At 33.3% G+C, this 21,230-nt stretch overlaps 2 protein-coding genes across 4 annotated transcripts; both read right to left on the bottom strand.

Moving 5' to 3' along the window:
* LOC118030372 (probable LRR receptor-like serine/threonine-protein kinase RFK1) lies at positions 1 to 10,387 on the bottom strand. Of its 3 annotated transcripts, none has more exons than XM_035034452.2 (24): positions 9,908 to 10,387; positions 9,200 to 9,374; positions 8,883 to 8,954; positions 8,721 to 8,789; positions 8,569 to 8,637; positions 8,286 to 8,357; positions 8,092 to 8,163; positions 7,928 to 7,999; positions 7,748 to 7,819; positions 7,572 to 7,643; positions 7,402 to 7,473; positions 6,377 to 6,445; positions 5,818 to 5,883; positions 5,613 to 5,675; positions 5,472 to 5,519; positions 5,214 to 5,257; positions 3,135 to 3,523; positions 2,852 to 3,050; positions 2,500 to 2,643; positions 1,642 to 1,760; positions 1,325 to 1,535; positions 965 to 1,202; positions 712 to 865; positions 1 to 624 (listed from the first exon to the last, which is right to left on the bottom strand). In XM_035034452.2, exons 1-24 carry the CDS (start codon positions 10,002 to 10,004, stop codon positions 250 to 252), a joined length of 3,033 nt encoding a protein of 1,010 aa, XP_034890343.1. In that variant the 5' UTR covers positions 10,005 to 10,387; the 3' UTR covers positions 1 to 249. The 3 variants fall into 3 exon arrangements, with proteins under 3 accessions (XP_034890343.1, XP_034890342.1, XP_034890344.1); XM_035034451.2 differs by having other exon boundaries at positions 8,569 to 8,640; positions 9,908 to 10,386; XM_035034453.2 differs by lacking the exon at positions 5,472 to 5,519 and having other exon boundaries at positions 8,569 to 8,640; positions 9,908 to 10,386.
* Positions 10,388 to 18,389: 8,002 nt separating this feature from the next.
* Positions 18,390 to 21,071, bottom strand: LOC118030375 (large ribosomal subunit protein eL20). Its single transcript, XM_035034455.2, has 4 exons — positions 20,913 to 21,071; positions 20,709 to 20,824; positions 20,540 to 20,603; positions 18,390 to 18,900 (listed from the first exon to the last, which is right to left on the bottom strand). The coding sequence occupies exons 1-4, from the start codon at positions 20,925 to 20,927 to the stop codon at positions 18,559 to 18,561; spliced, it is 537 nt and encodes a 178-aa protein (XP_034890346.1). The 5' UTR covers positions 20,928 to 21,071; the 3' UTR covers positions 18,390 to 18,558.
* Between the last annotated feature and the right edge of the window lie 159 nt (positions 21,072 to 21,230).

Here is a 21,230-nt window from a genome sequence, read left to right as displayed (position 1 = left end):
ATTTAATATATATAAAAAAATTCAAACCAGTCCTCTTTTTCACAACCTGGAAAAAAAAAAAAAAAGAGTACATATATATACCATAAAATTTTACGTCATATCAATGAATTCCTCACCAGATTTTTATGGTGAACGATGCGGTCCCAGCGAGTTAAATTTCAAAAAAATAGCTGAAACTCAACATCACAACAGCTACAGAGCCAGCACATCCCAGCTGTTAAGAACCCCAAATAATCCTCTGGAACATGATTAGAGTTCTGGTTCTGAGCCTATCTCGTAACTGGCGTTCTCAGATTTAGACGAAGAGCTAAACATTTGAACAGTGTTTGACCTTTGTGTTTGGCTCCCACTGAAACTATGTCTTTGCTCATGCTGACGGAGTTCTCTCATGGCTTTGAACCTCAAATCATCGGTATATGAAAGTACTGGAACTGTGTCAGGAACAGCCATTCGTCCTTCAAGCATGCTCACTGCCTCCGACATTGTAGGCCTCAGTGTCGGGGATGCATTTGTACACAAGAGAGCTACCTTAACCATAATTTCTGCTTCTTTCATGTTAACTTCAGATTTTAACGTCTCATCAACAAGCTCCATCAAGCTCCCACTTTGTTGCAAATGGCAGGCCTGCAACATGCGTAAGTTAAAACTTCCTCATTGAGTCTTGCAAGCTACAACATAAGGGCAATGTATTAAGAACAGGAAGAAGATTACCCAATCTAAGAGACAAACACAATTGTTGTCGCTTGGCATATAGTTATTGTTGTTCTTCCCGCTAACAATTTCCAAAGCCACAACCCCAAAACTGTAAACATCTGCTTTGTAGGTCAAGTAACCCCACAGTGCATATTCTGGTGCCATGTATCCTCTGCATATCGAGATAAAGAACTCCTGTAATTTAACACTGAAAAGGAACAAGATACCAGAAATTTCAGGTTTTCATTTATTAAAGCAAGTGGTGACTAACATGGTTCCAGCAACTCGGGTGCTGATGTGGCTCTTCTCTTCTTCATCAAGCCTGGCCAATCCAAAATCGGATATTTTAGGATTCAGATCCCCATCAAGTAGCACATTTGTAGCTTTAATGTCTCTGTGAACAATCTTAAATCTTGATTCTTCATGGAGAAAAGCTAGACCTCTAGCTATCCCAATACAGATCTTAAGCCTTGAAGGCCAGTCCAGGTTAGGCTGATTGATTTCATGACCTACAAATCATCCAAGAAGAAAACAAGGCTTGCTCAATTAAAACGCTATCCATATGAACCTTTCAATTACAGCATTATAATAGTTTAGATGAAATTGCGCATTTCATATGATGAACACTCACCGAATAGAGCACGCGCAAGACTATTGTTTTCCATGTACTCATAAATCAATAATAGCTGGTCACTTTCAATACAACATCCATGCAGCTTCACAAGATTCGGATGCTGCAAGCAAGAAATGATGCCCATCTCATTTAAGAATTCACGATTTCCTTGCCTTGATTTTGATGAGAGTTGCTTCACCGCTATTACAGTACCATCAGGTAATTGACCCTGCACGCTGGCCTCTATCAAAAACTTCATGTTGTTGTGACATAAAAAAGAGAGACGCATGCAGAAGATACTCCAAACGGGAAAGCTGATAACTTTTGCCTAGTACCTTGTATACAGGACCAAAACCACCTTCTCCAATCTTGTTAGAAGGATCAAAGTCATCAGTAGCAGCTCTAATTTGTTTCAAAGAAAATGTTCCATTTGGAAAATTAAGTCCTTCAGCATCTGTTCAAGTAGGAGACAGGGCGTCAAGTGACAATGAATTGTCAGTCTTTTGATGTAATACTGAGAAGACCATGAAACCCTGTTGAAAAGGCATCTCTCGTCCTCCAACATGAGCATGTCTATAGTAAGCTTCCTTTCTTCCCTCAGAAAAGCATCTTTATGAGCTATCATGCAAGTCAAACTTGAAAATGTATACGTTGTGTGGGTAGGATTAAAAGTTATTTTTATGAGCAAGTAAAGATATTTTTTTGACAATGCAATAACCTCATAAAAATCAAATCAAAACAAACTATCAAGCCCAAACCTCAAAAAACAGCGAGGTTTAAAGAAAAAAAAAAAACAATTCTGAAACCCACAATGATTTCACTCACATTGCACAATACAATGCACAGTGAAACTATCACATAAACTAGTTTTTTTTCTCAATTATTTGTGCATAATCATCTTGAGGTGAAGTATTGAAGCCACTCGTATCAGAAAAAAACGATAAGCCCATGAAACTTTGATGCCTTTTTGGCTAACCTTTTCCCTAAATGTGCATGCATGATGATAGTAAAGAAATCTCAATTTGTTTGTAGCTAGTTCATACTCTCACCCCAGAATAAGGACTCCATTTGAGGCTGTGGTTGTTAGACAGCTATGCAAGTTATACCCACATACAATTCTTCCGACATCTGCCAAACATGGATGCAAAATGGAATTTTATTAAACTATTAACACAAATCCGGGTAGGTATTACCTTTTTTCCGGCACCATTTTCCTGGCAAGTAGCCTTTCCACCAAAGGATTCCTAGTATAATGGCAATGAGACATGATGCTACAACAGCTCCAGCAACCGCATAAACAGTTTCCTTCTTTTTCCCACTTGAACAAGGTTTCAAATCTGCCAATTAAACAGGAAAATTGATCACACACACAGATCGGAGATTTAAATCACAACATAAAATTTCCTTCCCGAGACATGTCAAAAATGTGTGATGCAGCTCTAAAATCTTCTGCTTTTGTTCAGTGGTGCTGGTTTTAAAGCAATCATATGTACAGGACTGTTGGAAATTATATGATCAAGAATAAATCTAAAGCAAATGACATACCAGAAAACACAGAGATGGCTGATATGATGGGACCATAAACTCCCCTATCAGGAATCCTTGTCGTCCCTTTCCCAGCAAAATAGAATCTGATCTCCAACATATTATCAGTCACACTGACATTCAATACTTGTTTCACTAAAGGCTTTTCAGCACTGCCAACCTGATCTTCAATATTGAATTTCTCCCAAACCAATATTTCCTGAGATAAAGCAGTCCAGTTAAGTCTTCCTTCCAACAACAGAAAAAAAAAAATGCATGGTTTCACATTAGTGTAACTACATACCTGAACATAAATGTCAAAGATACGCCTGCCTAAGCTCCTATACGTCAGGTCATTAGTAAATTGTATCTCAGCAAAGTGAAGGTTTACTGTGTAGTTCCCATTTTCTAAGCAATAATGGAAATAGGTAAGAGAAATTGGGGATATGCGAGCTGTCGAGTATAATTCAGGGAGGGTTGATGATTGCATAGATATAGTATAGCGAGTATTTTGGAAATTATTATCATCCATGAAGTCTCCAGAGCTACTAAACCCCCAGAAGCTTTGCTCATTTACAAAATATTTAGCTGCGCCACCTTCTTCTTCTCCATCTCCTTCATATGAAAAGGTTGTTTTATTTTCCTTGATGATTACATCCTTTCCACCACTGTTAACATGTAAACAATTTGAATCTGCCCACAAAGAAACAGAATGAGAGAAGATAAAGGACATTTGAGCATTTTATTTATTTCAATATGTTCCAGTCATATAATTGATTACACATGCTTGAATGCAATTTAAGTACATTGTTTACTCGTTACAGCGCATGTTGTTACACCTGTGCAGGCTGAAATGATAATTATTATAGCCCAATTTATTACTGCACGACGATTTTGTATGATTGTTTGCTAAAACAGGGGACCATTTTTCCAGTTGCGGTTAGGACATAGATAAAACTCCGTCACTGTCAGCTTTTCTACATGAGATATGCCTTTCATGCCTCAAACCTGTAAGCTCTTGGTTACAGGTCTCAGCTCTTTCCACTACGCTTAATAATGGCCCTTCCTGCAATGAACAGTAATGTTTTGTGCTTCCATTGGAGGGCCGTTCCTTTTATATACAAGTGCCAAGAAAATGTGTCACAACTCAACAATATTTTTAGTGTTGCAGAGAAATGATACAGACATTTTGCTATGGATGCTAGCCGATCAGCATCCTTGCAGATCTCCCTAATGACTGTTTTTGCAATACCTTATTTCCTTTACTCCAAAGCTGGCTTGAGAAGGTTTGAAGGAGATTTAGAGGGTACTACGAGGAGCAATATAATACCATGTACAGTTAGTTGAAGGAGAGGGTGGGGTGGGGTGGGTTTAAGCTTCCTTCAAAATAGTAGGTTTGAGTAAACACTTGACAACAGTCATTGAAAGTGGTTTTTGATGTCCATGATGGATAATAATTAAAATGGAGATTGGTTATTGTTGCTAAATAGGGTATAGAATCTATAAATCACTTTGATCATGAACGAAGGGAGGATTTTACGTTGATTAGGCATGATACTGGTGTGGTAAAAGCCCAATTCTTAAATCTTTTTGAGTGTGCTAGTGAGAGAGATGCTTGATGAGTTCTATCCAAGTAAATGGTAAACCTCTGTTTACATATAGTTCAGGAGTGCACAAGATTGGGCAATTGATTCTGAACATTTCTTTTAGTTGGTCTCTAGTTTTAAAGATAATGTGAGCCTGAGATGACATGCAGGGGTAATCTTACTCAGAATGCAAATTTTGATGGAAGGCTGTCTGGACAATTATAGATTTATCCGAAGTGTCTTCCTTTCATGGAAAGTAGCATGGCAGAAGGATATTCATGGCAGAAGATCTTCAGAGGAGAGAAAAATCCTATCAAACAAAGATTTTATGTAACAAGAAACCATTGAATTTGTAGATCATTTACTTTTGGATTGTGCTAGGGCAAGAAGTGTTTGTGCATTATGTACAATGCTACTGCAGAATATATTCCTTTTATTTAAATACTTGTCATTCAACTAGTTGTACTGAAGAAGTAATAAGAGGCAGCCTCAGGTTGCTACGAGACAGGCCAAAGAAACATATGTAAATAGCATATTCTTCTGAACTAAGTGAAAAACCAGAAATCTAATCAAAATGCTTCCTCTGAAGTAAAGGGGAAAATTTGGTTTACAATCTATATTATTTATGTTCAGTTTTTTCTGGAATCAGCTGAGATTTGCACGAAGCACTGGAAGGTGATTCAAAATTTCATGCATGAGTTAACAAAGAAATTACAAAAGTAGTTTATAAAGTTCAGAAGGAAATGTAGAGCAATGGACATCACTGGTTTGCAAACTTCATAATAACATGTACTTACATTTAGGGCAGCTGAAAGTCCCCTTGCATGGAAGAATTCTCCTTCTATTAAAGTGTAGGAACAAAAATAACTTAGCATAACATATGCATAGGGGATTCTGAATAAAACTATATCAAAGAGCGGAGATGAAAATAATTAGGAATAACATGCACAGTGGATTCAGAAAAATCTATGCTAGCTTCTATAATTTCTCCATCATTTCTCAATTGGTTCACAAACAAACAACAAAACCAAAAACATCTGGAGAAAGCATCTTACGAGCTGTTTCCCATTGAAGAGCTACGGAACAAGTTCAGGTTTAAATTCCTAGTAAGATCAAAAGAACATGTAAAATAAAAATCAATTCCCAGAATATATCAAACAGGAAATATATAGGAAAACTTTTAATAGTATTCTCACATGTTTTCTTGACAAGCAGGTTGCTCAGGGCCTCGCAATGCAAAGTTATTATATGACAAATCACTGCACACAAGTATTACACAAGAAAGTCAATTGAGATTATAAGAGCTTTAGAGCAATAAAATGCTAAGCACCTTGAAGAAAAAGTAAACAAATGATATGTGATAAAGAATAATCTGTAACAAGCATCAGACAAGATACATACACATTGGTCCCGTCCTTCAAGATTGAATCTGGTACATCTCCACTTAACAAGTTGCCAGTTAAAAAGCTAAAAAAGTAACAGCCAATATTAGTAAGCTATATCTGAAGTAATTAGAAAAGATCCAATATAAAAGTCTAATTGTTGCATTTTCTGGATTTTTATGATATATTACTATTATTTTGTGTAATGCTAACATTTTTGAGCTTGCAACCACAAGGTTGGAGATTTCAGACACGATCCTGAAAAAAAGAAAAGACTCCAAGTCTCCCTTGACAAGGGCCCTTGTTCTGAACGGCTCCTTTATAAAAAAAAAAAAAAAAAAAAGGTCTAGACTCCAGAACCAGGGAGCAAATACAATCATGAAACTTCGATAAATATGTTTGCTTGCTTTAAGAGTATGTATGTACTTCAGCTTTGTCCTTCAAGAGACAAGTTCGGATTACTCTTTCATTTATGGATATCATGTTTCACGAAACAAAAATTATCATTTTTAATTTTGTTTGGAATGAGTTTCTTTAAAATTTCAGTAAATGTAACCTGAAATTTGAACCAGACTTACATGAATCGCAGGCGTTCTGCAGTTATGGTGTCTGGAATTTTTCCAACCAACTTGTTGAAACTGACATCCCTATAATGATCATAATATGAATAGGTCATAAATTTTCATTATGAGAAAGATAAACCAGAAGTAATCCAAAAACAAAACCAAAGTTTTTATCTTTATATTTCTTAGCATTATGTTAGCTGTTTTCCTGCTCCTAACAACAAACATCAACTCTTCAACCATGTAAAATATTAAACAAACAACAAAAAGAAGCAAATGTTACTGCATTTTCAGTTCGATGTCTTATACCAATTTGTGACCTTATGCAAATAGGAACAAACAACAGGAGAGCAGCGACATGCTATCTGGCCTACTGAATTTAATGGGAAAAAACACACACACACAGAGATACAATGGGTTTCCAAATTATACCAGGTTCTTACAAACAAATTTTGCACTCGACAAGAACAATAATTTAGACCTTCAGTTCCTTATAATTCTAAGTTCTGAATGTCAAATTGTAAGCCACCGGTTGTTTTAAAGTTAAAAATGTGAATAACTTTACATCAAACAGATACATAGGACATACATGACTGCTAGTATGAACCGTTTTCGTGATCATATTAAAAGCTTATTGCACCACTTGCTCGTTTTATCTTATAATTAAGTTTGCAAGCCCCTCTATACACTGTCTATTTTCCTTCCACCAAAACATTTAGAACAATTTTCCCATTATAATTCCAATCAAATTCTCCCTTCTTTCTTATTATTAAGTTCCTATAATCGATAAACACATGGAAAAGATTTACAGACTCTTTCAGAGTTCATGAAACAACAGTTGAAATAGTCAATGCTGCTCAAAGTTGAGAATCAAAAGGACAATATAGGTGCCAGTTTTTCTTTGTCAAGCATATTGATAGATTCCAAAAGTGAAGCTATTCTGGACAATCAGAGAAACATTGCACGCATACATAGTTGACAGCATAGAAGAAGATGACGCAAATACTGCAAGTTTAAGAAGCTACACATTTCTTACTTACAATGCTACCAAACTCTTCATTGTCCACAGGTATGCAGGGAGCTTCCCAGAAATGTTACAGTTCCTCAGAGTCCTGGTATACATAATGAAATCATGTTAAAAATTGGCCAACTTCAATGAAAAAGGCATTCACTCCTTCAATTTGTATGATGATATGATAAGTCAACATACAATTTGATCATGCCTGTCATATTGCTGAGCATAGGGAAACCCTGAGTTGGTCCATTTAGATCACTAATTCTCCTGCATATAGCGTGCCAGGTTGAGCCTAACTGTTAATCTAATCAATAAACAGAAAAGTATTCACATAAGACAAATAGATGAAAACAAATAAAATTTATACTTACAACTCAGCTAAATCATTCAAAAGAGAAATGTTCGATGGAATGGGTCCCTCCAGGCCAGTTGCATGCATTTCTCTTCAATCATTCAAATTTAAAAGAATGGAAATTAGAAAATGAGCATGTATTCACGGTTCTCCTTTTTGAAACTGAAAATTGGAGCTTATAGTAAATTGGGGATCTTACAATCTTTCAAGCTTTTTCCAATTCTGTATGAAGATAGGAATGGTTCCACAGAAGTTGTTATCGTTTATCCTACTGCATTATACAATCAAAAGCTGTTAATATGGCACAAATAACACAGGAACATTTAGGTCTAAACTAAAGAGAAAAGAATTACAAAAGTTTACAAATCTGTTAGATTTATTAGTCCAGCAAAAGAAACTGGCAAGTTTCCAGACAAATGATTGGAAGACAGCCCCCTGAAAGCACATTATCAGAGAAACAAACCATCAGAATACATGCTCTTCCATCCTTGAACAAAGTTTTAGAATGTAAATAAAGAAGAAAAAAACTAAAATAACAAGGAAGAAACGAGATGTACAATGACTGCAAGTTGATCAGTTTTCCGAGGTCAGGGGGAATTGTGCCAAAAAATTGGTTTGCTTCGAGGGACCTGATGAAAAATAAAGATTAAAAGGCAAACAAAACAGAAGCTCTTGAGATTTCTAAGATGATGCGACAGAAATTACAGTATTACATATCTCTATAGCAACATATGAACACACCAAAGCTGTTGGATTGTATGGAAATGCATATAAATCAAGGCTCCATAATAATGTCCAGATAAAGAAAACTAAAAAGATGAGCATAAGCTTGCAACTTACAAGTTGGTGAGAGTGGTGATATTTCCCAGTTCCTTTGGAATCTCCCCTGACAAACGGTTTACGACAACACTTCTGCATGAAATATGTTGATTATGGAGGAGAATATAATTGATAATGAAGGAAAGAGATTTTGCAAGTCGACAAGAGCTTACATTGAAGTTAACTGCATTGAAGCCCATTCACGTGGCAGAGTACCATTGAGGTAGTTGTAAGCAAAATCACTGCGCTTGAAAGGAAAATTACTTGAAATAAAACTGTGCGGGAATGAATATTAACATTAAAGAGGATAGGGAAAGATTTCAAGAGGCCCTTACACTACTTGGAGGCGAGGAAGCTTAAAAAGTTGAGTCGGAAGCACTCCGGGAAGGTTATAACGTTTTAGCTCCCTGAAATATGAGTATACATTCAAATATACAATACCGTGTAATAAATAATACTTCTCAGATGCAGCACTTCCCATAAAGAAAGTGTGAACTTGAGAAACAACATATAATCAACAATGGATATATGCATCTTCTACCCATAGCAAGAACAACACAAAATATGTATTGAATAAGACCAGGCCTCCTATCAGAAGACAAGTGGAGCATCCAAAAATAATGTTTCTTAGTAGCAAGAGAGGGAATTATACATTCTTGTGACGTGACAATCAGTATTGTTCCCATTGTTGCATTCACAATCTATCCTTTGCTCAGCGTCCTTTGGTGGGACTTGAGTTACTCCAGCCATTTCAATCTCGCAAGTATCAGCATTGAACTTCCAGTATTTAGAACCCAATGTTCGTGCAATTTCTTCGAGAGCATCAACTAAATACCATCCATGGACAGATAAGCATCATATCAGTAATCGATGTTGTAAGATACAAGGTAGCTAAGAGTAAGAGCTATGTGTATATAAATTCCTACATTTGCAAAGCTCTATGATGCAAAAGCATTTTTTTTTATTCACTTTAGAAGACATTGGGCTCAGTTTTTGCTTGAAGATATGTGCACATACATGAATGTAAGCTCATGTGAGGGGGCAAAAAAAAAACTGTTTTTTTTCAAAAAAAAGAAACAGAAAACTTTACTATAAATGACAAAAGGACAAAACCCGAACATCGAAATTCCAAGTTCCTTCATTTTTTCCATCAGAAAACAGCCTATAAATCACAAATAACCCAATGCTCAAGATTCTTTTTTTATTTTTTTTTACCATTTCCACACATTTTCACCTGAATACCAAGCAAGTGGGTCCATCAATGAATCCCAGAGAACAAAAAAACCAGAATCCAGGAAGTCCCATTTCAACTAAAAAAACAGTATCTGCGACAAACATAATGAAAGAAATTTAGACATACCTTCTTCTTGGACCAGCTTTGCCTCAGGAAACGTCGGCAACCTCAAGCAGCTAGTAAGACTAACAATCAAGAAAACAAAGAACTTCCCAGCATGCATGATCAAGAAGAGAGATATTTTGTCTTTCTAATTCTAAAGAAAATACAAAAAGAAGGCAAGAAATTCAGTTGGGTTTTAGTACCAAGCAGCTAATAACGGTGTTGCAGTAGGGGTTTCCGAGAAAATTCTGGTTCCGTAGACAAATCAAAACAAGGGAAGAAAAATGCAAAGAAGATGTGGAATATTTTGCCAGTACAGGAGAGGACACCATGACATGAGCAGATCAATTACTTTAAGGTAAGCATGACATGGACACTGACTGGCCGTGTCTGTCTGCCAGTCTTATGTATTATTGACTATTAAACGCTACTGTTTTTTTCTTTTCTGGTACAAATGGAAATAAAAGCAAATCCATAGAATCAGCTAAGAGCAGATCACCCCTTCCTGTTGGTGGAACCAGGTAAATATATTGACTTGTGACTGCTGCATTATATTATATTTTATGATGATTCATACTCTATTATAAACTCGATGCCGAACAAATATCATGATGGTGTCTGGGATTTTATTAAAAGAAGTTTCTGATATATTAATATTATCATGTTTTGTAGACCTCTTATTATAGAGATAAATCTTCCATTACGATGCTCATGCGAAAGACCATATTGTAATTTGCATTGCAAAACAACTGGCTTTCGAGTTTGGTTTCCAAACAACTTAAATTGCCATAATTCTTTTAATAATTAACTGTTTATATATAAGTAAAAACACTATTTAATATCACCTCAACTTTCTTTTTATTTTTTCATTCAGATCGTTTTTTAATTATTATATTTTTTTATTCAATTACTTTTTTTAATTAAATCCTTTTACTTCTCATTTAACAAACCAACTTTTTTTTGTCCATTCATATTTGATCCTTTTACTTTTTATTTAACAATTGCATATATATATATATATATATATATATATATAATGTGTGTGTGTGTGTGTGTGTGTGTGTGTGTGTGTGTGTGTGTGTTTGTGTGGAGGGGGGAGGGGGGCGGCGGGGCCAAGTCAATTTACACTTCAACAAAGGAATGATCATATTTTAATTAATGCGATTTAGGCAAGAGTTATACAAGTTTTAACTTGGTTTTGGGCTGTATTTTTTATAATGCATAATTTAACACTAACAAGCATATTTTTTTTATCTAGTCATTGAATTGAAAGATGAGATTTTTCCAAAAGTTTCTAAAGCCTTTTTATATAGAATTAAAGTATTATAGCTATTAGATATAAGCTATTGTTTTACAAGATTTACATTATTTTTCTAAATGATTAGGATTCTTTTTTCTATTTAGATTAGTATTCTTTTATTTTTTTTTTCAGCTGTTTTTAGGAATGTTTACCTATTATAAATAATCATTGTGTTGAGTTTTTACTATTCTTAAATTTAATTTTAGCTTTCTTGAGTTGTTTTTTTCTTGTATGTGGGTTCAAAGGTTATTATCATTTGGGCTCGTATCAATTTTAATAAAGCAAGACTCTAAAATTAAATTATATCTCTTTATCTTTAAGTTTTCACGTTGTTTTAGTGTTTTTTCTTCAATTCTAAAATTGCAACATAGGTTTTTTTAAATAAAAAAAGTCTTTGGATTTCATTACTATCAAAATAAAGCCACTAATGTATATATAAATAAAAAGAAGTGAAATAAAAAAAATTATGTCGTGGGCTTTAAATTATAAAAGATTGAATTCGGAAAGTAAGAGATATACACTTATAATATGATATTCTTTAGGTTTTTGGTTTCTCAATTTCAAATCTTGATTTTAGGGTTATTGGGACACGTACTAAGGTTTGAATAATTCTAAAATAACAAAACAAATCATATTGAGTCAGTTTATGTCAACACAATTTTTCTTTATTTGTTATTGTTATATTTGGTCATATTAGTATTTTGAATATAGTTTTGGGTTAAATGAGTCATATTACATTAGTTTTAATGTTTATGCTTTTGTTTTTACATCTTCGTATCATGTTTGTATCTAATTTGTAATCTTTAGTGTTTTCATGTTTGTAATTCATTTTCTTTGTAGTTTGTAGTTATTTTCTTGCTTTTTGATTGTATTACTAAGCTCAATACTAAGGGATTTTATTAGTAAGTTGTTTTTATTTGGTTGTATAAGATTAAAATTCTTTAAATAGCTAAAAAGGGTGAGAACAAGAGGCAAAGTAGAAAAGATGATCATATTATCATGAAAAAGACATATTTGAGTGATCAAACACGAGATTTGACATCTATTAGAGCGTAAACACATGAGGGAGTCTGTGAGGACATTTTTTTCTTATTACTAACATGTTTTTAAAATTTTAACGATGTCTTTTGAAGACCAAGCATCACCTTGAAATCATATTTTTTTGTTATAAGTCATGCAACAGTAGTTTGAAATGATGAATACAAGGTTTGGTGAAGTGCAAGACCAAATGGAATGATAAGAGGCTATAATTGCTAGTTATAAGAGGTGTCGATTCAAAAAAGTCAGGATGTTAGAAGGCCAAAAAGGCGAGCTGCACCATCTATATATGAAGTTTGTTGATGAAAATGAATGGGAAAAAGTTGATTATGACTATGCTTCATTTAGCCTAAGAGGATAGATTTTAGTTGCCTGGAAACTGAAAAGTTAATGGATTTTATCAAGGTAATCAATTCAATTTTTGGGGTCAAATTCAAGATTTTAGGTATTATAATGGTTTAGATAGAAACTTGGAGAGTATTAAAATGAAAATTCCAGTGTTGCAAGATAAAAACGATCTTGAAGCTTATTTAGAGTGGAAGAAGAAGGTAAAACTCATCATTAAATCTATTGATTATGTTATAATTTAGTGAGATCAGCTTGTTTAAGTAGAAGGAGAAAACATAAAAGACCCATAGTTGGGAGGAGATGAAAATAATTACGAGGAAGAGTTTTGTTACAAAACACTATTACCATGAGTTATATTAGAGGTTGCAAAGTCTAACTTAGGGTTCTAAGAGTGTAGAAGATTATCGTAAGAAGATGGAGATTGCCACGATTAGAGCTAATGTAGTGGAAGATAGAGAAGTGATAATTGCAAAAGTTTTTAATAGATTGAATTGCTGCCAATATTATTAAATTACAATAATATATTGAATTAAAGGATATGGTTCACATGGCTACGAAAGTGGAAAGGCAACTGAAATGTTAGAGAAGTATATGATAAGTAGGTAATTCAAGTTATTTTTCATCATGGAGGTTGAATTATAAGAGAGATATGGTTGCTTAAGCTAAGCCAATTATGGGTGCTAAGGCCAGATCATCTAAGACAAAGAAAGAGATCGATATTGATTTTAAAGGTAAATTTAATACTCAACCTCCTCATAATAATGATATTAATTGTTTTAGGTGTTTAGAGGTTGAACATATAGTTTCTCAATGTCTAAATAAAAGAGTTATGATTTTAAAGGATCACGATGAGATTGAATCTAAAGTGACAATAATAATGATGAGATGTCATCACTTAAGGAATTAGTGATGAGATGTGGAGTATCTGGTTGAGAGGGAATTGTTTGTTATTTAGCGTGCATTAAATATTAAGATTAAGAAAGATGATTTGGAGTAGCAAAGAGATAATATCTTTCATACAAGATATCATATTAATAACATGTATGTAGTATGATTATTGATAGTGAGAGTTGTACTAATAAAATTCTAGTACTACAATTGTTAGAAGATTGAATTTAAATACTATTAAATATCATAGACCTTATAGGCTTTAATGATTGAATGAATATGGTGAAATAAAGGTTACAAAATAGGTTTTTATGTCATTTTTCAATTGGGAAGTATTCTGATGAGGTTTTGTGTTATGTGATTCATATGCATATGATTCATTTATTTTCTTCAAAATAGGTATACGAAGACCCATTGAAATTAAAAAAAGGAAAGTGAGGCTAAGGGGACTGAAAATCAAGGAAAGGACAAAAGGGAGTGAAAATGTTGGTGAGGCTGTGAGCTTAAAGGGGAAAGAAAATAAGGTGAGGCATAAGAAAAAAAATAAAGAAACATACAAGTTTTATATAAAAAAAAAAAGTGAGATCAAAAGTGTTTTTTTTTTTTATTCTAACAAGTTGATGATTGTACTTTTATACAAAAAGCTTATTTTAACACTAACAAACTTGATCATTAACTTCCTAGTGTTATATGTTTATTTGTTACAAGAATTTAAAGATGTATTCTCAAAGATATTCCTAGTGGTTTGCTATCGATAAGGAGAATTAAACATCAAAACGATCTAGTACCTGGAGATTTATTCTTATCTTACTAACTTACCAAAATAATCCTTGATGAGACAAAGGGACTTCAAAGGCAAGTAGAGAAGTTAATGTCAAAAGGATACATAAGACAAAGCATAAGTTCATATGTTGTTTAGGTGTTGCTTGTGTCTAAAAATGATGGAACTTGGAGGATGGGTGTTGATTTACATGCTATCAATAATATTATGGTAAAATGTTGGTAAAGCCATTTTCAAACTTGATGATATGTTAGATGAATAGCATGATTCTTGTGTTTTTACAAAAACTAATTTAAAAAGTGGATACTATTTGGACTTTAAAGCAAGTATAGACTTTATAAATAGTTAGTAGGTCCATTTAGACATACTAATACACCTGGCATTATTCTTCCAAATGTTCATGTGACTAGATCCAAATTTCAAGTTATAGGTCTGAGTTGTTAGCTTGAATCAATCCATGTCATTCAAAAACTAATTTTCCAACCAAGACCTAGAACTTAAAGCTTGAAATATTGCAGTATGGTTTTAGAAACAAAAAATAAAGATGGTATTTGGGTAGTTTAAAGAGTAGGTTAGCTTTTCACACCAATTCTTGTTTTGCGATGTACTTGAAAATAATAGCCATAAAATTTTAGTAGATGAAAAATCAGGGTTCTTGGTTTGTTTGCTTAGAAATCCAATTTTGAATATGTTTTTTTTTTTAAAAAAAAAAAAACTCAAAACACCTAGAAAAGACCCTAAATACCTTGATAAACCCATAAATATCCATAAAAAAAAACATAAGAAGAAAACTGAAATAGACCCAAAACAAAAACTCTTTCTAAGTTTAGAATTTATTTATTAAGGCATTTCTAATGCTTAAAAACACCTAAGTAAAATCCATCTCACTGAAAAGCAACTCATTGATACCAAGATAATTTTGATGACTAAAAACATTGTAAATGTCAATTTTCTCTCTATAATGTAGAATTTAAGCAAGTTCTCTCTCCTCTCTCTAACTATGTGACTAAAATATAAGGAAAATAAAGTTTATGACCAAAATTGAATCTTAGATGTTCAAAAGGATCTAAATTATATTATTTGTAAAGCTTAAGGACCAAAGAGTACTTTTTAAAAAAAAAAACTTTGGACATATCACCATTTTGGCTACCTTTGTCATTTAGATCCTCCATCACTCTATGTTTCCTTCACCTAAGAAATCATAATTAATTAATGTTCAATTTAGGGTTAAATCACCAAAAATAAATGTTTGAGGACTAAAACTAAAAAAATTTAAAATATACAGTAAGAGAACAATAATTTATGAGTGCGTGTATACAAAGCTTTGTCTACAATAAAAAAGATTGCATGTTTTAGTATTAGCGATAACTAAAAATAAAACTAAAAAAAATTGAGAGATATATATAAATCAAGATATTTAATCTTGCAAGATGAGAAATTTATCCAATTATGTTTGTTGAATTTATTTATTAAACTTATTTTTTTCAATCAAACAATAATACTTATATATATACATATTAAATTAATTGAATAAAATAAAAGGAAAAAAAAATATTTTTCAAGATTGCACATATTAGAAATATTAATCTTAAAAATAAATATTTTTTATTTTAAAAAATAAATTTCATCTACACGAAAGATAAAAAAAAAAAAAAATAGATGAATTGGATAATCTTTTCAAAAAATTAAATGCTCGTGACACTATTAACAAATAAGTATATATAAATATATATATATATATAATAAAAGGTGAAATAAGTGGGGGGGGGAACAGATGAGAATATTAATTGAAATATGAATTTAAAAATTATTTTAAAAAATTATATCAATTAAAAAAAAATATTAGAAAAAAAAATAATACTCAGGTGTTATGCCTTAACTCGTCAAACTTGTGATCCAGTTCATTAACTTAACCATAGTTCAATATTTTTTTCTTGAAATTTATATTTTGATTTAAAAAATAAAAAAAAAAAAAAACTTAAGACTTCCGTAAGCCTATGGCCTAACATGTCTAGGCCACTATAATGAAGAGCTTAAACATGTAAGTGGGACTTTAAGCCCATACCTAAGCTGGGCTTGGTTTTATAATTTTTTTTTAAAAAGAGCGTTCTAAAAAAAAAAAGTGCTAGCTACATATCATCCGCTCTAAGCAGATGACGTGCCATGCAAAATAAAATTTTAATCACCACTGTAATGGTTAGAAAATAGGGTTAGTGTTTTTGTTTCCTAAAAAAATATATATTTTTAAGTCATTTCAACTCAAAAACGTTAAAATATTAAAAAACATCGTTTATAGTTTTTATTATTTGCTCACTAAAACTTAAAATGACTACTACAAACCAACCCAAAAATTCTTTAATGTCTTTTTAAATTCCTTTTATTTTAATTTGTAATTACTAAAAAATCAAAAGCAATTAGAATTTAATTATGATCAAATCGCCTGAAAAAATTAAAGAACCAAAATGAGTTGTTAGAAAATAAACAAGAAGTTGGCAGTGTTTCAATGAGTGGATAAAGAGCGCAAATATACCGTATTCATCCACATCATTTAGTGTAATCTATAATAATAATAATAATACATTTGATAGCCCATTCATTCACGTTTCTTGTTTTACTTGTCTTCGGTTTAAGAAAGCATTGATCACGTTGTTTTGTACTTACAAGCAAGCAGCTAACTACTCTGACCAAAGTTAGGCAAGAGGAAGAATAATGTGAAATGCAGCCTTAGATTACACTAACTACTTACAAGTCAAGCAAGCTCTTTTGCTTTTGGACTTAAGGTCAAACGTTTGCAGAGGTGATAGCGAAAGCTTTGATTAGTGGGGTGGGTTGTTCCTTCCTGGTTATTTCTGGGATGGAAGACAACTATCCCATCTTCTTTTCTCCCTACAATTCTCAATTTCCTCCTTACTTTGGAACAAACATTACTTTTCAAACATTATTATTATTATTATTAACAAAACACTAAAGGGGATTTGAAATCACTCAAAGCCATGTAAATAAAGCATTATTAATTGGAATACTATTTTTTTAAAAAAAAAATTTTATCTTTTAACAACTCAATTTTATTTTTATTTTTTTAATTTTATCTTTTAATATTAAATTGTTTTGGTAATTGTGTTTCATAAATTTTATCATTTTTCTTTATGTTAGGTTATATATCGGTCTTATTTTGATTTTTTTTTTCTTGATTTTAACATTAAATATTTTTCTTTATCTGTAGTTTTGTAATTTTTTTCAATATTATTTTTGTAATAAATAGCATTCAGCATTTAGCATATCAATATTTAAAAAGTTGTCATTTAATATGCATTATATTTTAAGTTTATTATTTTTTTTATTGAAAAACATGTTAGAAATATTTAAATATTTCTTTTACGTTTTAAAAAATTGATCATTCCTATAACATAATACATGCCAATTATCTAGTTTCTAGCTATTAATGATGGCGAATTAATTTGTTATGGCATTAGCCACCATTCATGACTAATCTCTAAACTTTATTGCATATATTATTATCTATCAATTTAGGGAACTTTTCTAATCAATTTGATTGCTGCTCGAATTGTTTTGTTGCAAAAGCAAATATGAGAGCGCAAGTTACAGAGACATAAATGTGAGAGAGTACTCTTGTGTGTGCGCGCGCGTGCGTGTATTGAGAAATCTTGTGTATATGATATTTCGTATAAATGGACAGAACAATTCATCAAATCCATGTCATGACGCCATGAGATGAGGTTCCGGTTCAGGTAAGCACTCCCTTTTATCCACAAGTGCATTCCTCCCCCAAGAATTTGAACTGAGAAAACGGTTTAAACCTGGCCATTGCCGAACAACTCAAAACTTTTAGCACCTCCCATGTTACAGAGAAATGTTTACCATGCCTCTACAAGTGTTTGCATCACATTTCTACCACAGAATTATGATTTTATGTTTTATGCTTTAGTTAGGTTTTTCTTTCCCCTGCACCATATTTGAAAATAAAAATGACCTTCGGAAGTGCTCCAGGTTCATTCAAGGAGCTACAAGAAGCACTTTTCCTGAGTTGGGAAAGCACCACTATCTAGCAATTCCACGGCAATGCCAACATAACGCCCCCAAAAAGGCTTCATCATGACATTAAATAAGCAACCTCAAAACGCATAGGCAACTTAACAAACCACATGATATTCAAAACTTGAAAGAGTGAACAACAAATGCAGATTTATCTCCAGAAGTAACAAGTTCAAAAAAGAGATCATGTCCAATTGGCTCTAGTTCAACAAACTATTCAATCTAACAAGTTGACATATTGAGGAACCAGCAAAATGACGAACCACGTCACATAAACAGGTTGGGCCTGGAAGCCTTGTATGTTGTCTTGAGCTTCCTGGATGGGGGTCTAACCTTCTTGAACACCAATGGAAATTTGATTTTGGAGTTGTGAAACTGCTTGGTACTTTCTCTCTTGCAAAGCTTGGCTGGGATGGTAGCTGTCTTAATGATTTGGATGCATGGAAACCTCACCCTGTGGCGAGATGCCATCTCAGTGTACATTTGTTCAACAGCGCCATTAAGAGTTGTGTCGCGGTATTCCTTGTACATGTTGTGATAACCAGTTCGGCTCTGGTATCGCAGCCATATTCCATAATTCTTGATCTTGGTAGGATTCTTCTCAAAAATCTACAATCAGAAAATAATTATTTGAAGATGCTTGCAACACTAAGGTGCAACAAAATTACAGAAAAGCCAGTGCAACTGTCCTTACACCAGGCAATTCATTTACAAATACCACAAATGGTGCTAAAAAGGACGCGTCTAAATCAGAGATGAGGAATTATAATTCCAAGCTGCTAACATCATTGGAATGGATGGGTAACACAGAAGCCCATTTCCTGTTAAAAGGATTTTACCAGCTTAACTCTCTCTTCAGTTCAACATTATCCTCATCTTAATTAAAGGGAAATTTGGCCCACACAAGCATCAAGCAAAAGAGCTCTAAAATATTCATCAATGTAACATCAAAATCAGGATCATCTAAATGCACTTATGTAGGAGATAACAAACACAAGTAAAATTAATCTGTCCAAGTTATCCTTTCATAGGCTTTACACATCAACGGTACTTGTAAAACTTAGGTTTATCATTTAGGTTCTAACACACTAATATTAGTAGTTGAAGAAACAAAAAAAAATGCTTATTTTCATACACCCACTTGAATCAATGCACTATTGAGTTGATGTGGCCAATCAATACTTTTTTACAAGTTGGTGGGATCCACACAACACAAGAAAAATGCAGGTATTTCAAGCCACAAAGCATGACAATAGACAGAAAAAAATGCTCAGTTACAAGTTAAGCCAAGCAAATTGTTACTAAACTTTAGTCTAATTTCTTACAAGTTCAAAGAATTTCGTTAGTGCAACTTCATCTAAACTCTTCATTGAAAGCCTTGGCATAGTTCTAAGGAGTTAACCTGGACATCCATCATATTAGCCTTGAACTGTGCTAAGCATGTACAGGGCTGTTTCATACCCTTTTTAACTTAGATTCAACTTTAGATCAAACCCCCATTTTCAAATATGAGAAAACATTGAGAGAGACAGCAAGGCCTAGAAGCCACAAATCTGACTGTCATAACTAATAAACTGAACCAACCAACATGCCCACGGGCATGCCTATATAAAAATTTGACAAAATCAGAGACTCATAACCGCGTAAAGAAGATATGCAAGGGTCACTATAAATTTGCAGAATCTAGATTCACATGGTTGTTAATTCCAAGTCTACAAAGTGGAATACTAGTGGTATCAACACTTGTACAAATTCTCTCTGTTTTTTTAACCAACCATCATCAAATGAGCCTCCACAGCCAACGTCCTAATTTATATCACTAAAGGAATCATGTAACCATCCTACTGGTGGTTACTAAAGCATTGACTAGAATGACAATGTGGTATAATCCATAAGACTCTGCCATGTGATCTCAAAACAGTCATTTTTTTCATTGTATATAATAATGCTCTTTTGCATGCCCATGATTGTAGACTGAGGCTGCAGCCCCTTTTATCATTCAAAGAATCATTTACAAACAATGAACAAAAACAGCCATCCCTTTTCACCAAATCATTCTTTGTTTCAAGAAAGCCTAATGATGGGCAACTCAACACCGCAAGTCCACATGCATTACAAAAGAAGCAACAGTCACCACTCACCACCACTTCATTTGTCAATACCATCATTTTAAATCAGGCAATTAAACAATAAAACAATGCAAAAAACAAAGAAAATCCTAACAAAAATCCCAAATCAGCTCTCATACCTCATTGATTGCCAGAACCTGTCCATTGCTCTTCTTGACTTTCTTAAGCTTCCTCAAGAAGTACCTATAATCAGCAAACGGACTTAGCAAATAATAAAAAAACTAGCAAAGAAAAATAGTTGAGAGAGAAGTGAGAAGTGAGAAGTGAGAAGTGAAAATAGATACATACCAAAACTTGGATTTGGCACGGACCTCATTAGTGGCCCAAAGCTTCATCCGGTAGATCTTAGGATGCTCATCACTCTCTGTTGGAAGTGCTCTCCCGACCACTTGGTACTGGTGAAACTGTTTCACTCCACAATCAATCAAACATCTTTAGATGTATTAATGAATAATTAAAAAAAGAAAAAGAAAATTAAGGTCACATACATACCCTGAAAGTAACCATTTTTTATGTGCTTGGGAGAGAAGCCGCCGGCCACCAATAAGGTTTCCTCCTTCCTTTCTTTCCCTCGTTTTAAGCTTTGCAGAAATAGCATACGAGGGAGCGTTTAAAACCCTAGTTTCCTTCTCGCTGTTAGATTGGATTGAGCCCTAAATGCTTAACGTCAGCCCAGCCCAAGTTCATGACTAAATACCGGACAAGCCCTATTTTTCTGTTAAATATTTTTATAAAACACAAAGCGTTCGCCCCTTGATTTTGAAAGGAATGTCTCCTCTCAAAGGGGATGGCGAAACAATTATATTACTA

Source organism: Populus alba, chromosome 4, assembly GCF_005239225.2.
Source record: "Populus alba chromosome 4, ASM523922v2, whole genome shotgun sequence".
Lineage (NCBI taxonomy): Eukaryota > Viridiplantae > Streptophyta > Magnoliopsida > Malpighiales > Salicaceae > Populus > Populus alba.
The sequence above is the reverse complement of the archived record's forward strand: the minus strand, read 5'-3'. Positions and strand labels throughout refer to the sequence as shown.